The sequence below is a fragment of the Clinocottus analis genome, unplaced genomic scaffold (assembly GCF_023055335.1).
Source record: "Clinocottus analis isolate CAN_PGR_092001 unplaced genomic scaffold, fCliAna1.0.p SCAF_35, whole genome shotgun sequence".
Classification (NCBI taxonomy): Eukaryota; Metazoa; Chordata; class Actinopteri; order Perciformes; family Cottidae; genus Clinocottus; species Clinocottus analis.
The window spans coordinates 39583-57500 of NW_027176098.1; the positions used below are offsets into that span (position 1 = coordinate 39583).

The 17918-nt window shown below is 45.5% G+C and overlaps 3 protein-coding genes across 9 annotated transcripts in view; 1 reads left to right on the plus strand and 2 right to left on the minus strand.

Moving 5' to 3' along the window:
* Window positions 1–17918, plus strand: part of psat1 (phosphoserine aminotransferase 1) — a 201849-nt gene that overhangs the window by 26411 nt on the left and 157520 nt on the right. The window lies entirely within an intron of this gene.
* LOC137799456 (E3 ubiquitin-protein ligase TRIM39-like) lies at window positions 7402–9224 on the minus strand. Of its 3 annotated transcripts, none has more exons than XM_068596255.1 (2): window positions 8945–9224; window positions 7402–8899 (listed from the first exon to the last, which is right to left on the minus strand). In XM_068596255.1, the coding sequence occupies exons 1-2, from the start codon at window positions 9170–9172 to the stop codon at window positions 7523–7525; spliced, it is 1605 nt and encodes a 534-aa protein (XP_068452356.1). In that variant the 5' UTR covers window positions 9173–9224; the 3' UTR covers window positions 7402–7522. The 3 variants fall into 3 exon arrangements, with proteins under 3 accessions (XP_068452356.1, XP_068452357.1, XP_068452355.1); XM_068596256.1 differs by having other exon boundaries at window positions 7402–8428; window positions 8504–9224; XM_068596254.1 differs by having other exon boundaries at window positions 7402–9224.
* The window catches only part of nsd3 (nuclear receptor binding SET domain protein 3), an 18668-nt gene continuing 14758 nt past the window's right edge, over window positions 14009–17918 (minus strand). For all 5 annotated transcript variants that reach the window (XM_068596224.1, XM_068596223.1, XM_068596220.1 and 2 more), the window contains 10 exons: window positions 17596–17752; window positions 16543–16745; window positions 16344–16456; window positions 16105–16251; window positions 15866–15988; window positions 15272–15388; window positions 15044–15185; window positions 14848–14954; window positions 14537–14741; window positions 14009–14435 (listed from right to left, as the gene is read on the minus strand). In XM_068596224.1, the coding sequence (XP_068452325.1) occupies window positions 14116–14435; window positions 14537–14741; window positions 14848–14954; window positions 15044–15185; window positions 15272–15388; window positions 15866–15988; window positions 16105–16251; window positions 16344–16456; window positions 16543–16745; window positions 17596–17752 (1634 nt within the window). In that variant the 3' untranslated portion in view covers window positions 14009–14115. The remainder of the gene's footprint in view (window positions 14436–14536; window positions 14742–14847; window positions 14955–15043; window positions 15186–15271; window positions 15389–15865; window positions 15989–16104; window positions 16252–16343; window positions 16457–16542; window positions 16746–17595; window positions 17753–17918) is intronic.

Consider the following 17918-nt stretch of genomic DNA (forward strand, 5'->3'; position numbering starts at 1 on the left):
AGGACCTTATCTTTTGACTGTACAGTCCGTAATACTCAATCTTCTTGCTATTTCAGGATGCTGATGAAGAAAGTGAGTCGCAGGACTTTGCCATGCAAAAAATGAAAATCTATACGGCGGAGGGTCCAGACGATGTCGATATCGTTTTAGATGGAATAAAAGTTCTGACTGCTCTGGATAACGTTCCAAGGGCTTGCTGCATGCTGGTTGGGTTGGTTTATGAAGTCAACCTTGCCTATCCCAAGGAGCTCCGATACACATTCGAGGTCTTCCAGAAACTACTACTGGAGCTGGACTGTTCAAAGCTGTCCCTGAAAGTAAACAGCCTGAAGAACAAACTGCTTACTTAATAGAATGGACCCTTGCAAAAAAAGTGATATTTAGTTCTGTCACTGTTCAAAGTTTTTAAGGATCCCAGTGAGAAGTGTACTTTGCCTCTTTAACTGAGTTTTATTGCTGCAGGCTCAAAATATAAACCATCCTCATTTAAAGAATGCCATGTTATTTGATGCACAAGCAGCTGTGTGTGTATAGTGATTCAACTGTGTTCACCAGGATAGCAAATTGTGTGTTGGAGAATTCTAGATAAATGTAACAAAGTTGCACAAATAAATGTTTACCTGCTGTACTTTGTATGTATCATGATGATCTGTTGGCCTAAGTTAGGTTTACTGTGACACCAAGATGTATTGAGTGAATTAGACATTGAAAAATTATGGCAACAAAGTGACAAATAATATTATTGAATAGATTTAATGTCCTCTGATACCAATTCAAACTTAGATTTAAACAATTAATTTAAATTCAGATTAGCAGTGGGAATGTGTTGAATTCAGCAACAATGTGCTAAAGTGTGAGTTGATATAATTGATTTTATTCAGTAAACCCAACTCAATTTCACCCAGATAATTAATATATATGACTCAACTTCACCCAAATATTCAGTAAATGTAAATTACTTTTGATGAAATTCTAAGTAAACATAAGTCATTTTCATTGTGGAATGTATTTGTATTTACTTCATATATTTGGTCTATATAACTCATCATTTGGCGCTTTATTACTAAATCAAACACATTTTAATAATGTTTAGATTTAATTAATCTATTCAATATTTTTTATTAATTATATTAATTGTCACTTTGTTGCCATAATTTTATTGAGTTACCATTGGTCATATTTGTTAGAATGCATAGGAAACAGAGGAAGTGAACATGAACAGTAACAGCAGGAAAGTCGGAGTGAGACTAAACTTCAAACCACAGAGATTCAGTTCCAAGTGACTAAAGTTCCTCCTGAGACACGTTGAAGCTGTTAAAGTGAGTTTCTGTGTAGCGGGACTTTGGACTGACAGACATAGTTATATTGTTAATAATCCATCAGGTATGATTAATCCTGGTGATTAAAGGTGTAAACATGATCAGATGTACTCACAGGTGTTTGGAAGAGACTCTGTTGTGTTGTCGAGGAAAACCTGATGAAGTCACTTTGACTCGTCTTTGAGAGAAAAGCAGAGACTCGTCTCGCCTTAACTTTTGTTCCTGGAGTGTGACGTAGGAGCTCTCCTCCCTCTGACTCACACGCAGTAGTCTGCCATACTTACCAAATATTACAAATACGATTCACATCAGAAATAATACATCAAAGTGACTCTCAACAAACAGCCAGTTGGAACATTTCTATTGTACTTTTTTGTCAGGAATAAAAGTACTCGTAGGCTGATTCGTGTTGATCACCTTGCATGTAACGTTTAATAACCACGGCGCCAAGACACAGATCTCGCGATCACACATCACTCATAAGGTTGCCAGGTACAAACGTAATCCCTGAATAACAGACCACTTCTACAATATACTACATCCTCCTTTTCCAAGTAAGATAGTCCCCTTTGAGTGAATAACTGGACCTCAAAACAATTTCAGCAAATGACATTGGTCACTAACAACCATACTTTTTTATGCATACAATATGACCTGAGAAACACAAACTGATTTGCGTAAAACACATATCTGTTTTAACCACTCTTATTCGGTTAACTAACATTAACTTGAACTTAACCCATCAGCAGGTCACAGTCATCAGCATTAGCTCATCTCAAAGTCATTGTACTTTGACGGATGCTTTATTTGTCTCCCACTTCTGGTGCTTCGGATAGGAGTTGACGGAGAACCTGTGCTCTCTTCACAGGCAGGTGCAGTCTGGTCTTGCTGTGAGCTAAGAGGTGGTTCTGAGTCCTCCGTTTGTAAGGCTTCTGGCTGTTCAAATAGCTCAGACTCACCATCTCTCTGCAGACTTGGGTGGATTCTCCTTAGATGCCGCCGGTTTCTCCTGAAAGTGACACCACTGGGGGTCTGCACATCATATGCACGCGGCTCCCCTCTTTTGCTTATGACGGTTGCTGGTTCCCATCCACGCCGTGTTGTCATATGAACTGTAGTACCAGGCGTGAACTCAGGCAGAGGTTTTGAGTTGGAGTTATAATAGTGTTCCTGTCTTGCTTGCAAATGTTTAAGCTTTGAATGAAATCCTTCTGGAGTAGCACAGCTGTAGCGATTGGCAAGGTACTTCGCAACACTCTTCCCATCAGTATTTGTGCTGGGGAAAACTCTGTACCAGTCACTGGTGTGTTTCTGAGTGACAGGAGAGCTAAGTGTGGATCTGTACCTGTTTGTGTTGCCTTTTTGAGTGCATGCTTTACTGTCTTTACCATCCTCTCCGCAAGACCATTTGATTGCGGATATCCTGGACTGGAGTGGATGAGCTTTATACCCCATGAAGCTGCAAACTGTCCCATTTCACAACTTGCAAAAGGAACATGGTCGCTCACCAGCTCTTTAGGAATTCCATGCTTAGCAAAGACCACTTTCATCTTGCGTATGACCGTATGGGCAGTCTTGTCAGGGAGATGAAGCACTTCTGGATATTTTGACAGATAATCCACAATTATAAGGTATGACTGTCCATGGAGCTCGAAAATGTCTGCCCCAATCTTCAGCCACGGCAGCTCAGGGACCTCATGTGGGATAAGAGGCTCTTTTTGATTTTGTGGCTGAAGTTGTTGACATGGAGCACAGCTTTCCACCATGTGCTCAATGTCATGTGACATACCTGGCCAGTACATCACCTTCCTGGCCTGTGCTTTCATCCTCTGTATACCTTGATGTGCAAGGTGCAGTCTGTCAAGCATCATCTGCCTTGCACTCTGTGGAATCACAATCTTATCACCGGTCATCAGTATTCCATCCCCAATGTTGATGGCAGTTCGCATAGGCCAGTACTGGTGGAGGTTAGTGGCAATGCTGCGTCGCTTTTTGGGCCAACCATTGTGGTGCATTGCGACTACCTGCTGCAACACGTTATCTGCGGCTCTGGCATCCTTCAGTGTCTTGAGCGTGTCAGCGTCCATTGCAGCTGTGGCCTCCATTGCGTGAACTACTCTCTCTTCAAACAGATCCTCTTTTACCTCGTCATTGTTGCCCTCGAGAAAGGCACGAGACAGGGCATCAGCGACATGCATGTCCTTGCCAGCAGTGTGTACTATATTCAGATCATAGCGTTGGAGCTGCAATAACATGCGCTGTAGGCGTGCTGGCGCTTTGCTTAGATGTTTCCTGAAAATGATTTCCAGCGGTTTGTGATCTGATTGGACGGTCACTGTGTTGCTGTAAACATATTGGTGAAAGCGTTTTGTTGCAAAAGCTAATCGCCAACAGCTCCTTCTCAATCTGAGCATAATTTTTCTCAGATTCGGTGAGTTCACGTGAAGCATAGGACAGAGGACTACCGTCTTGAAGAAGACAAGCACCCAGTCCATCTTTTGATGCGTCACATTGTATGGTGAGAGGCTTGGACTGATCATAAAACTTGAGCACAGGGGCTTGTGTCAGGGTGGATTTCAGCCTGTTCAGTGCAGCATTGCGCTCATGACCCCATTGCCATGCAGCTTCTTTTCTCAGCAGCTGTCGGAGTAGAGCAGTTATTGTGGCTTCATTTGGAATGTACTGGGCCAAATATCTTGTCATTCCCAGCAGCCTTTGCAGCCCTTTCCTGTCCTCAGGCTCTGGCATGTTCTTGATGGCCAGCACCTTGGATTCATCAGGCTTCACTCCTTTGGACGTGACGACATGCCCCATGTACCTGACTGTGTCCACTTTGTACTGAATCTTCTCCTTATTAAACTTCACGTTCGACCTTTGTGCAGTCTCCATGACTTTTTGAAGGATGGCGTCATGCTCCTCCTCAGACGCAGCGGCGATTATCATATCGTCGGAAATTATGTGCACGCCATCAATATTTCCAAACGTCTCACAATTCTTTTGCTGAAACACTTCACTGGTGGACTTCACGCCAAAAGGAAGCCTCTTAAAGCGAAACCTGCCCCAGGGTGTGCTAAATGTGCACAACACAGATGAGGATTTGTCAAGCTTTACTTGCCAATAGCCGTCTTTCTCATCTAAAATTGTGAAGATGGACTTTCCGGACAACCTGCACAGGACCTCTTCTGGGGTGGGTATGGAGTAGTGCTGCCTCTTAATCGCTTCGTTTAGATCACGAGGGTCCAAACACACCCTGAGAGACCCGTCCTTCTTCTCTGTGATGACAAGGCTATTAACCCACTCCGTCGGCTCAGTCACAGGTTCTATGACGTCTTTGTCGACGAGCTCTTGCAGTGTAGTTTTTAATCTGTCCATGACAGCGATGGGAATTTTCCTGCAGCCGTGTACTACCGGGGTCACATTGGGGTCAACGTGAATGTGATGTATCCCTGGAAACTGTCCCAGACCACTGAAGACGGATGGATAGGCTTCCACCAACTCCTCTTTCGTGGCTGGTGCCTTCACTCTGATCATGTCCACTCTTTTTACCAGCTGTAGTTTCTCGCACGCTTCTCTGTCAAGTATTGGAGTGGAGGAGTGCTTTGTCACAAAGAACTGCAGACCTGACTTGCTCTTGGTGGTTTCACATATAAAACTCACTGTGCCTTCTGGTGCCAGGCGTGCTCCTCCATATGCAACAAGAACTACTGGGGTGGGCTTCAACTGATTGGGACCTGGGATCTTTTGGAAAATGTTGATAGGCAGCACATTTGCTTCCGCCCCGGTATCCAGTTTAAACTGCAACGTCTCTGATATTGGCTGTGGTGTACCATGCTCTGTCAGCTTGTTGAGCTGTGTGGGCTAATTCAGCACATGACACAGTGCCTATGAAAAGAGACTCAACTTCTCTTTTCAACTGATTGACGCTTTTCACAGAGTCTAGCCTGTCTTGTGATGAAATACACACTTTGGCAAAGTGATTTTGCTTGCTGCATTTGTGGCATACAGCTCCAAAAGCTGGACACTGTCGTGGCTTGTGTGTCCCACCACATTTTCTACAGGCATTGGCACTTGCATTAAATGTTTGTGCTCTATCTGGTGGTCTTTGTTTTCTCATTTTGCTAAATTTATATTTCTCTGAGCCAACTGCCACCTTGCTTAGTGCCTGCACTGATGCTTCTGTTTGCATCGTTCCCATGACACGCATTTAAGACGTAGCAGCTTCTGCAGCTCTGCAAATATCAATAGCTTTATCGAGAGTCAAGCCTGTTTCTCTTAGTAGTCTCTCTTTCATGCGAGCATTTGGCACACTAAACACAAGTTTGTCTCTTATCATATCTTCTTCACCCACACCAAACTCACAGTTCTTGCATTTCTGACGCAGTTCTGTCACAAACTTGTCGACAGCGAGTCCTTCAGGCATGGAATGAGACCAAAACTGGTGGCGTTCAAAGACAATATTTTTCTTCGGCGTGCAGTACGACCTGAATGCGTCCATGATCTCGTCCAGCGTCGGTTCATCATCGCTGGCCGTTTCAACCTCGAGGGTGTTGTACACCTCAAGTGCGTCCTCTCTGACGGTGTGCAACATGATAGCAATTTTCACCGGTTCATCCTTCTCGTCCGCACCTGTAGCCGTCATATAGAGCCGAAAACGCTGCTCCCATAGTCGCCAATTTTCGCTTAAATTGCCGGTGAGCACGAGCGGTGCGGGGGGCTTGAACTGGTCCATGCTTAGCTGCTAGCTGTCTCCGAGATTCAACAGGCACGAACTGCTAGCTACTTACTTAGTCATTATAACGCGGGTAAAACTTTCCTTTTCTCAACCACAGGGTTACAGCTTAGTGCAGCATTCGCTCGTGGATGAAGAAAAATCCCTTTCTGACACCATGTTGTACTTTTTTGTCAGGAATAAAAGTATTCGTAGGCTGATTCGTGTTGATCACACAGATCTCGTGATCACACATCACTCATAAGGTTGCCAGGTACAAACGTAATCCCTGAATAACAGACCACTTCTACAATATACTACAATTTCAACCCACCGCAAATTAATTTAACAAACTAAGTCTGTTGTTTTTATGTGCTTCAACTGTCTTTTTACTTTTAATGTCGTAAATCGGTGATAGTTTGGACTCTGTGAGTCTGTGTCTACTACCGGATACCGTACACGGACCCGCCACACTGACAAAACCAGCAGAATTCAGTGCACTGAAAGTACCCGGATGGCGCACGAGTACAAACGGTAAACGGGCGCCATCTTGGTTACGTGGCGGAAGAGGAGGAGCCATTTCTGCCAGCTTATCGTGTATTTATTTATTTATTTATTTATTTATTTATATGCTTCTTCCGCAATTATGGAGGTGTCGCAGTTTTCACACTCAGTGGAGGAAGAGAAATGTAACCTTTGTGAAGAGGAGGGCTGATAACAGATGTATTATCAATACAGTCTATAGTCCAAGAAATACAGAACCATTATCTTATTTTAATTGCTGTAAACTCCACATCCATTGAAGCCAAAGGGAGGATGTGTCTCAAATTACCCCAAAAAAGTTAGAAAAATAAATATAATATAGATTGCCCGTATCTTAACTTCTGAGTAAACCAGGCTTTTGTGTTCAATGTTCGATGCTCAAGTCAATTCTTACTCAGGCCTCGTGTTCAACAACCAGTTTATTTATTATTTACAGTCATGTTTACAGGTTTTTTTGGTTCATAAGTCATCTCTCCAATATTCACAAAACTAATCAAAGTTGGCCAAAGTGACTAATAGTTATTCAAACCACTTTACACACCCAAAAAAACATTTGCATGTATTCTATTTATTCATTTTAATAACACAATAACACATACTGTATTCTGTAAACACTATTTTAAATGAAGCTTCATAACAAAACTATGAATATGTTTTCTGTTGGTGAACATCAGATATAATTAACTTAGTGGAAATAAATGTCAGTGGATTTAACAAAGGTTGAAGTGGATATTCTCCATATCATGTGTCACCATGCAGAGTTTAAGAGAAGAACTCGTCCCACGATTGTGTTGATATTAACAGGATACATTTAAAATGTCTTAATGACGTTAAAATCCGTCACCACAGTAAACAGACTATGAAATAAGATGTTAAACTGCATGATATTCACACAGAACATGTACATTTATTCTCTTCAATGAATCAAATCATTACATTCAATAAAGAGTGATTAGTTTACTGTGACAGGAGTGATGATCAGAGGTGTAGAGTTTCTACCACCACAATGAAGACAAGGACTGAAGAATGGGAAGAGTTTCTCCTTGAAGCAGCATCCAGTAAAGGAGTAGATAAGAGCTGCAGCTTCTACGTCATAGAAGGAGACCAGACCCTCCTCATAGTCCACAAACACCCCAACCTTCTGAGGCCCAGACTGCAGGGAGAGATCAACTGGAGGGTCGTCATTAGCTTTGTACTCGTTTCCATTTCTCAACACTATAGACCAGTAACCATTCTGAGGAGACAGTGTGATGGTTCCCTTCCTTTTGCTCAACTCTCTGGTCACTCCTAATGTCGATTTAGTCTTTCCTTTAACTTGAACCTCAAAGTAAAATCTGCCTGAAGAGAAACTCTGCTTTGCTAAGACACAAACAGAAGTAGAAAATCTCTCTGGGTTGTCTGGGAGATTCTTCCTCACATCACCATGATGTACTTGTTTCCTGTCACCAGACAGGACGAGGTTAGGTTGAGCTGTATCAGGATCAAGAGTCACTTCCACTGCAAACTTCTGGACCGTCTTCAGCGGAACTTCAACAACCAGCTTCTTCATCTTTTCACTGAGCGTCTCCTCCAGCTGAGACACAGCTCTCCTCACAGTCCCCTCATGTGATGCTGGAGGAACACTGACCTTTGTCCAGTCCTTGGTGGGTGGTGGGAGGTGGATGTTGAGGGACTGGAAGCTCTGGAGAAGCTGGAGGTGGTCTGCAGAGAGGTAGAGCTTCTCCACCTCAGTGCTCCTCTTCATCAGCTCAGAGATTTCCTGTTCCAGCTCTTTGATGGAGTCGTCAGCCTGTTTCTTTGTGGTTCTCTGCTTCTCTTCTATGGTGTTGATGAGCTTGTTGAGTTTTCTCTCAACAGACTCCTTCAGATCAGTGAAGACCTGAACACCTTCTGCTTTCTCTCTGTCTGCATCTTCCTCACTGAGCTCCACGACGCGTTTGACCTCCTGAATCTTCTGGCGTCTCTTCTGGATCATCTCCTGGATTTCAGCCTCTGTCTTCTCCAGCTCGAGCTTCTTTCCTTCATATTCTTCTTTCAGAGGAACAACATCGTGCATCTTGTGGTCTGACACAGTGCAGAGCATGCAGACAAACGTCTGGTCGCTCTTACAGAACAGCTCCAGAGGTTTATCGTGCTTCGTGCACATCCGGCCTTCCAGGTTCTCCACAGGGTCGATCAGCTGATGTCTCTTCAGGCCTGATCTCGTCAGATGAGGCTCCAGGTGAGTCTCGCAGTAGGAGTCCAGACACACCAGGCAGGACTTCAGGGCCTTCAGTTTGGTTCCAGTGCAGACGTCACAGAGAACTTCTCCTGGTTTGGACTCTTGTTGCTCTGAGCTGCTGCTGCTGGCTTTCTGTTGAGCCGACTGTCTGACATGAGAAACCACCTCAGAGAACAAAATGTTGACGAGCAGCTCGGGTCTTGAGGTGAAAACCTTTTTACACATTGGACACGTGTCCTGGTTGTTGGTGTTCCAGTAATCATTGATGCACTTCTTGCAGAAGTTGTGTCCACATGGTGTGCTGACTGGATCAGTGAACACATCCAGACAGATGGAGCACAGGAACTGATCTTCAGATGGCAGGTAGTTTGCAGCAGCCATATCTACACACACATAGGGGGGGAAAAGAAATATTTTGTTCAAAATAAAGTTAATATATTTGTTTGCTCCTCTTGCAAAGCATCACACAATAAGTCCAATGTGCGTTAAAGAACAGCACTGACATAAAGCTCTGCTCACGTGATCACAAACGCATTTCCTCCAGCTCCTTCACAATAAAAGCCCTTCGCTTTTCACTGGTAAAATTTTATTGTGAAACAACCAGGAAATAGAGGAAGTGAACATGAACAGTAACAGCAGGAAAGTCGGAGTGAGACTAAACTTCAAACCACAGAGATTCAGTTCCAAGTGACTAAAGTTCCTCCTGAGACACGTTGAAGCTGTTAAAGTGAGTTTCTGTGTAGCGGGACTTTGGACTGACAGACATAGTTATATTGTTAATAATCCATCAGGTATGATTAATCCTGGTGATTAAAGGTGTAAACATGATCAGATGTACTCACAGGTGTTTGGAAGAGACTCTGTTGTGTTGTCGAGGAAAACCTGATGAAGTCACTTTGACTCGTCTTTGAGAGAAAAGCAGAGACTCGTCTCGCCTTAACTTTCGTTTCTGGAGTGTGACGTAGGAGCTCTCCTCTGCAGTGTAGCTCCGCCTCTTACCTGCAGCTCACCTTTATCTCCTCTGACTCACACGGAGTAGTTTGCCATACTTACCAAATATTACAAATACTCTTCACATCAGAAATAATACATCAAAGTAACTCTCAAATAACCGGTCAGTTGAAACATTTGAACCCACCGCAAATTAATTTAACAAACTAAGTCTGTTGTTTTTATGTGCTTCAACTGTCTTTTTGCTTTTAATGTCGTAAAACGGTGATAGTTTGGACTCTGTGTGTCTGTGTCTTCTACCGGACACTTGAGCACTAACTTTCAGCGCTTCGGGCGCCACACTGACAAAACCAGCAGAATTCAGTGCACTGAAAGTACCCGGATGGCGCACTAGTACAAACGGTAAACGGACGCCATCTTGGTTACGTAGCGGAAGAGGAGGAGCCATTTCCGCCAGCGTTTCATATATTTATTTATTTATATGCTCCTACCGCGATTGTAGAGGTGTCGCAGTTTTCACACGGTGTGGAGAAACACAACGGACAAAAAGAGAGTAAGAAGTCCGTTCATTTGGTCATTTTTCGTTTCGCGGGTATCGCGGTCAGATTTGCGACGTCACTTCCGCCAAGTGGTTCGGATGACGTTTCAGTCAAAAAAAGAAAAATATTACCTATTTTAAGCCAAAAGAAATTGCTCACGGGAGGATTTTCGCACACTATTTCCAAAAGGTCAATAACATAATATTGATTAATTGCTTTAGTAATTGAGTGAATGTGTTCAAAATGAATCCCAGACAGCGAGAGCCTTCCACCGAGACAGAGCACAGCTTTATTAAAGTCAAACTTCAGGCATGTCTGAACTCTTCAAACTCAACTTCAGAATGAAAAAAGGACAGAATCAATATTCTCAAATAAAAAGACAGTCATGTACAAAAAGAGTGTCGTCTCAACAGTCACACACACGGAGAAGCAGAATTGTACAGGCAGAAAAAGAAACACAGTAACATGATTCTATGCAAGTTCAATGCAAACTATTTACACGTTCTTGGACCATGTGCAGTGACACAAGTCCAACAAGTAATCAACATGGTATTTTGTGTTCATCCACATTTTAATCGAAGCGACACCAAGAGAGATAGATATGACCCCAGTTAGAGTTACTGCAAGTAATCTTTTACCACAAGTAAAAAGAGATGAGTGCTTATGAAGGTGATTTATTTATTAATTTACTCAAAACACTATTTCTGCTCGGACAGCATGTCAATTAGAAAGGAGACATTGCACAAAAAAAACAAAAAAAAGACGTCAGTGACATACCCGTTGGCGTACAGGGAGGAGTCCTTCCTCAATTTAAGTGTATATATATAAAAACAAATTATAATCCGCAAACACGCGGCCTCTGTAATAACAAATGTGGGCACTACCATGACAAGAAACAAACACAAAAAAACGACATCAGAAAGCATTATTAAGTGAAGGAAATGACTGGGACACTTAAGGGAGGCAGACGTAATACTGCTGCTGCGACAGACTGGCACGATGAGCATGCGACAAGTTAATCGCCGTCGCACAAAGAGGAACACAAAACTCTGGCATTAAAAAAATAATAATAATAATTAAAAAAAAGGCATTTAGAGAGATTCTCCAAGTGAAGCGGGTGAAACCAGTGTCTGATGTTGGAAGCATGCGTTTCAGCTGAACAGGCACCTCGACAGGATTAAAACAAACAAAAACAAGAAGACATTTTTTCTGGAGTCGCCAACACAAGAGTGAAGGATGCGCGTGGTCTGATAATGAAAAACAGAAGAATACAATAAATATATATATATTTTTTAAATGAAGAAAATTCAAGTTTGAGCTTGTACGTGAAAGTGACTTAAAGAAGCACCTTCCTGACACTGAACACTGACTTCTTACTGCTGGACGAAGACTTTTGGCAGCAACAAATCATCCAGTAGAGTCGTTTTATAGTTTGTTTTTTCCACCACGAGTATAAAAAACAAACAAAATAAACATCCGAACAACAAAAAAAAGGGTCGGCCATGACAGCATGAGGAAGGAGCAGCTGCTGGATGCAGAAGAGCGAGCACGAAGGAAATATCAACCACAGATATTTTAAGTACTTGATGATTAAGTGCCTCTGTGTGCGATCGCTTCAGCAGATTTAAAAAGATTTCCCTTCCCGGCAGGACTGTTGCGTTACTCTTTAAGCTCAGTGTTGACAATGAGCCGGAGACCCGACGACTGAACTGGCCTTCGGAGATCTGAAGGTACTCTTTGGGGGGAAATTGGCACATTTTAAACCCCGCAGCTCGACTCTGAAAAGGCCGAACGCGACAACAAGAAAAACAAAGTTTGAATCAAAGGAATAAACACTGAGCGAGCCGCCATTATACCACCACTCTTCTGTCTCTTCTCTCTTCTATGACGTTATTACAAGCAAATGGCTGAGACGCGTTTACTCACAGATACACTTCCTTGAATCCAGGGTTAAAAAAAAAAAAAAAGCACAAAAACTAGTGAAACTGAAACTTTACATTCCTATATTAAACTGCGTCACACTGCTTTTTAAATAAAAACACTAAATACAGTGATTTACAGCTGGATGAGCAGCGGCTGTCACTAAAGTGTGGAATCATTACACTGAATGTGGAAAAAATAAACATATGCAATGACTAAATACAGATATATTGTGTAAAACTTGTTTTTTTTTAAATCATTTTTTCTATTTCACTGCCACCACGTGGTGGAGAGGAGAAGACACATTACTGCACTGGTGTTTAAAGAACAAAAAAAAAAAAGAGTTGGTATAAAAATGTGGTGCAATAAATACACAGAAATGTAAATTTTTTTTTCCACGAATGAGCATTTTTAAAAACACTGTACAGAAAGTGTGTATTTGTACATCATACTGGACTGGACTGTTAATACGTTGGTGCCCGGGGCCCCTCGAGGGGAGGGGAGGGCGACCGCCGACTTTATTTACTTCATACGAAAGAAAGAAGTCCTTCGTACTTGTGCCGAAAAATTGTTTAAATAATGAACAAACAAAAAAAAAAAACACAGGAGAGGACGAAAAAAAACAGTTATAATTCCGACTACAAGAAGAGGTATCCATTTTTGAAACACTTATGTTCTTTTAATACACATTCCCGCATGTGTGTGGTCGAGCTAAGTGTCGCGACGAGCCGTGAGAAAAAGTGCTTTATCAGGAAAGGTTTGGCAGAAAGAAAGAGAGAAAGAAGGAAGGAAGGGGTCACAGGTCACGACGTTACTGAGACGGCGTCTGGAGTCGCCCGTTAAGGCCGATCAACAACACTTTCTAACAGCACCAGTGATCACACGCTGAGCTCCTGGTCTAACACAAATGACGGAGATTGTGATTGGAGGAAATGTGGAGACGGAACTTAAAACTGGAATAAAAAAAAAAAACACAAAAGTTTCCTTCTTCCAGGAAACGACCAGCGAGGCGAGGCTCCGCCCCCTCCCGACCTTCCACGTACTTTACAATATCACGAGCCGCTTTATGTACACGATGGCGAGTGGGACTGGCAATATGAAAGATCACGAGTACTTCTGTAATGTCATTACCATTACGCTATATACCATTATATTTCACCTTAATAAGGACTATGTTCACTAGGAGGTCTGCGCAACGCTTAACACCCAAACAAACAAACAAACAAACAAAATACACCACCCACTGAGATGACGTGAGAGAAATCGGTCTGTAAACATGAACAAACATAGATACTGTATATAATTATATTCATCTATACCCATAAGTAGATTTAAAAACCATGTCGGAGGAAGGTTGGAATGTAGTGTGGTCCTGAAAAGAATTGCACAAAAATCGGTCATCCCCTCCGCCCTTTTTTTCTTCTTCTTCTTCTTCTTCTTTTCTCAGAAGAGATGCATCCGACCACGACTCGAGAAGGAGGAAGGAGATGTTCAGCTCCTCCTCCTCCTCCTTCTTCTTTTCCTCCACCTCTCTCGTTAGGTTCCTTAAAGTTCCAGTATCTGACAACACTCACAATTTCCACAGCTGTAAGAAAAAAACAAAATGGAGGTGGCGGTCCGGCCGGTGGAGAGCGTTAGTGGCAAAGAGAAGGAGGGGACGCGTCGCCCGGTCACTTCTCCCCGCCTTTTTTTGCCGACACTCCGGTCATCTCTTCTCTCGCGACCCCGACGGCATCGAGGTGTTCGTCTGCGTGTCTCGGGGGCCGCGGTCCAAAAACAACAACAAAAAACAAAATATTCCCTTTCGTCAGAGCGGGATCGGAGCCTGGGAGGCCGGAAAACGTGGAGCGCACTTTACAGGGGTTATGAGGTATTGAGGAGGGAGGAGGGAGGGGAGGGGGAGGAGCCTCGGTGTCACTCGGACGCCGGCCGGCACGCCTCCGGCTCCGGTTCCGGCTCCGGCTCCTCCTTGATGCCGGCAGGGCTCGGGGCGGCGCGGCGAGGCGGCTGCTGCTGCTGCTGCTGCTGCTGCTGCTGCTGCCGGGCCGGACCGGAGTTGGAGCCCAGCGGGCTGCCGGGGTCGTGGCTGGAGCAGCAGGGCCGGCCCTCGAGGGCGGAGGACGCGAGCGCGCCCGCCTCGTGGTCCCGGCAGAAGGAGCGCGGGCAGAAGTCGCAGAGGGACGAGGCCGCGGCGCCGCACACGCTGCAGTCGTGCCACGGACATTCCCAACGCCCTGCGGGACGGAGAAAACACACATTAGGTTCAACCTCCCAAAAGGGGTTCGTCATGCGGTGGGTTTCAGCACCATGGCTCTCTCTCAGTCGTGGTCGTTACCGTATGGCGGCTTGGTGAGGTTGAGACACAGCAGGTGGTACGCCTTGGGACACTCCTTCCTGTCGCACATCACCAGCTCGCCTCCCTCCCCGCAGCAGAAGCAGAAGTACTCGTGCGTGTGCTTGCCCTCCGGCCGCAGCTTCCTCTTCTTCTGCTTCAGCTTGGCGTTCCTGGCCTTCTCCTCCTTCTCCATCACCACGGCACTCTGGGAGGAGAAAAAAAAAAGGGGTATCAAACAAAGTCGGGGTCGCGAGCCGGGCGCGTCGGGAGACGAGAGCCGGGCGCACGCCCCTCCCCCTCCGCCCGCTCACCGTCGGCTGCACCCCGAGGAAGCCGGAGCAGTTGTCCGATCCGCAGTGGCAGGACGACCTCCAGTTGCCCACGCAGTGCAGGTTGTAGTTGAAGGTCAGCTCCGTGTCTGCGGGCAGAGGAACGCCAGAAGGAGAGATTAAAAAAAACAACAACAAAAAACGAGAGGAACGTAAAACCAGAACGCGCGAAACTCACCGGCCTCGATGTCGCAGAGGGCGAAGAGTCCGATGCGGACGTCCCCGTTCACCGTCCACTTCTGGGTTTCGCAGTTGGGGCTGCAGCTGTGGTTCATGAAGCGGGACGAGTTGCCTTTGGGGCCGGCGTCGATCACGCGGTCCTGAGAGGAGACAGAGAGACGAATGAGACGCTGTGTGTGTGGATCGGCAGTAAAGGCGTCACACACACACTTCCGTGCCGTGGTACCTTGGTGAGGGTGAGCATGTAGAAGTTGGCCACGTGGTTCTCGTGGGCGCACTTGATCCGCTGCTGGCACTCCTCCGAGTCGATCACCTCGCCCACGTACTCCGTCACAAAGTCGCCCTGCGGGGGGGAAAGAACAAGCGTCGCGTTGCCGTGTTTTTGTGCATCGGCGTGTCTGGAAAGCGATCCGGTCACAACAAGCTTCATCGCTTCCTTCCTACCGTCACTCATCTGATTAGTTTGGATGAGCGTAGTTTGGATGAGCGTCGTTTCCAATTTTACAATTCGAGACATTGCAGAATAGCAGAAGGGTTTAAGGGTTTAAGGCCTCGACACCTTTTGTCGCAAATGGCGAAGGAATCAGATGAGGCGACATTATTAAATCCACAGCATGAATACAAACAAGTAGCCTCAGCGATCAGCCATCTGTCGGGTCGGTCGATGCAGACGTTTCAAAAGTCGGACGCCTGCATCGACCGACGAGAGTCCTTCGTCGCTGCCGGTGCGTTTGGGGTCTTCAGTGTACGTTTGTTTGTGTACTCTGCTGATGCCTTTCTGGATGAAAAAAAAAAAGTTGCCCCGGAGCTCGACGCCCACCTTCCGCAGCGCCTGATTGGTCCTCAGGCCCCAGCCGCGGCCGTCCGTCTTCGTCACCTCCGTCTCCGCGTACAGCCGCTTGGAGAAGCACTGGTTCTCGCAGCCGTCTCCCGCTGGACACACCTGCACCACGGCAACACAAGAAGAAGGAGAAGAAGGAGAAGGAGGAGAAACGTTGGGTACTTGAGTCGTCTGGCTGGTTTGCTTAAAGTTCCAGAGGAGCCGGCGTGCGCTCAGACCTGAGGGTGACACTCGTACTGCAGCATGCGGTTCAGACACTGCGAGTGGAGGCTGCAGGGCCGCTCGTCCGTCGGTCTGCAGTTGCACCGCGGGATCTCCGACAAGTCGGCCACGTGCACCTGAACCTTCCCCACGGGTTTGTTGGACTGGTGCAAGAAGACGGGCAAAAGTTTTAGGGAAAACTTATGCACATTTCCGAGGTTATTTGTGCGAAGCCGGATACTTGAAGTGACATCACCTTGATGAACTTGTAGGGCGGAGGTTTGCGAGAGTTGCGTTCCTGCTCCAGAGCCTCCCTGCTCTCCCGCTGGGCCTTGAGCTCCTGAAACCGCCGGGCCGCTTCCTCCAGAGCTGAGAAGACAAACCGACGAGATCTCAGTCACCCAAAAGGATGAGAATCACACCCGGCTTGTCTTTTTGTCGCTCCATGAAAGTACCTTTCTTGAAGGTCTTGTTGATGTTGATCTGCCCCGTGACGAAGTTCTTGTCGTTCTCCACGTAGGGGAAGACGCGGCCCTGGTTGATCCAGTAGTAGTCGTGGGAGCCGAAGAAGAACACGGGGAAGTCGCCCACGTCGTGCCGGAGGCTCTGGATGTTGGACGGCACCAGGCGGGGGTTGCAGATCTCCGCGGGCCACCACCTGGTGGAGAGGAAGAGGAGGAGGAAGAAGACAGTTACTAAGGCGCGAGTGCAGAGTTTCACGAGCACCGAACATTTACCGACTATGCAGAAAATAATGATTTTGTTTCGGGCAACAACAACATTAAAAAAAAGCAAGATATACGACGTTTTCTGTGGATCTACAAGTTCAGCCAATAGAAAGACAGTATCAAGTTTAGCCAATAGAAAGACAGTATCAAGTTCAGCCAATAGAAAGACAGTATCAAGTTCAGCCAATAGAAAGACAGTATCAAGTTTAGCCAATAGAAAGACAGTATCAAGTTTAGCCAATAGAAAGACAGTATCAAGTTCAGCCAATAGAAAGACAGTATCAAGTTCAGCCAATAGAAAGACAGTATTGTGGTGCGATATCCATTACGTTTAAGTACTTTTATACACATTTTTTACTCCATCTGTATATTTAATATTCTTCTTACTGTTAATTTTCAATTTTATTTTACTACCATCCTACTATTTATTTATATTGCTTGATTTTTATCTTTATTTCTTTGTGGGTAATGCTGCTGTAATCCTGTAATTTCCCCACTGAGGGACGAATAAAGGATTATCTTATCTTAATTAGGGCACGTCCTGCTTTTTCTTACATCGCACATTATTTGTGTCTAAAACGTATCGCATCACATCCTGTTTGCGCCTCAAACTTGTCGCACTGAACTTCTACTCATAACACTGGTAATAATTCATATTTGACCAACGTGCGGTACGTGAGGCTGTTGCACCATCTTTCAAACGACTAAACCTCAGCGTCCTCCTTCAGATGTCCCCGCGCCGTAAACCCCGCGGCGCTCCGACCGCCGGTGCCGGCGTACCTGTAGTTGCCCAGTTTGACCCAGACGATCTGCTTGTAGTGCGGCTTCTTCCCCGCCCGGCAGTCGCTGCAGGACCACGGCCCCGCCGGCGTCTCCATCTCCAGACACTCCGGGTGGAAGGAAGCCGGGCATGTGTCGCAGCACAGCAGCTTGCCTCCTGCATTTGTACAGATGTGTGTGTGTGTAGGTGTGTGTAGGTGTGTGTGTGTATGCATGCGTTGTGGGGAATGGGTGTGCAAAGAGAGGAGGAGTGTACGATTAGGTGATGCACCTTAAAACCTGGACAGACTCTGAATCTCATTCGCAGACACGCCGGAGAAGGA

What these genes read in the sequence shown, in the direction of transcription:
- LOC137799456 (XM_068596254.1), bottom strand. Translation starts at nt 9,172, where the DNA reads ATGGCTGCTGCAAACTACCTGCCATCTGAAGATCAGTTCCTGTGCTCC.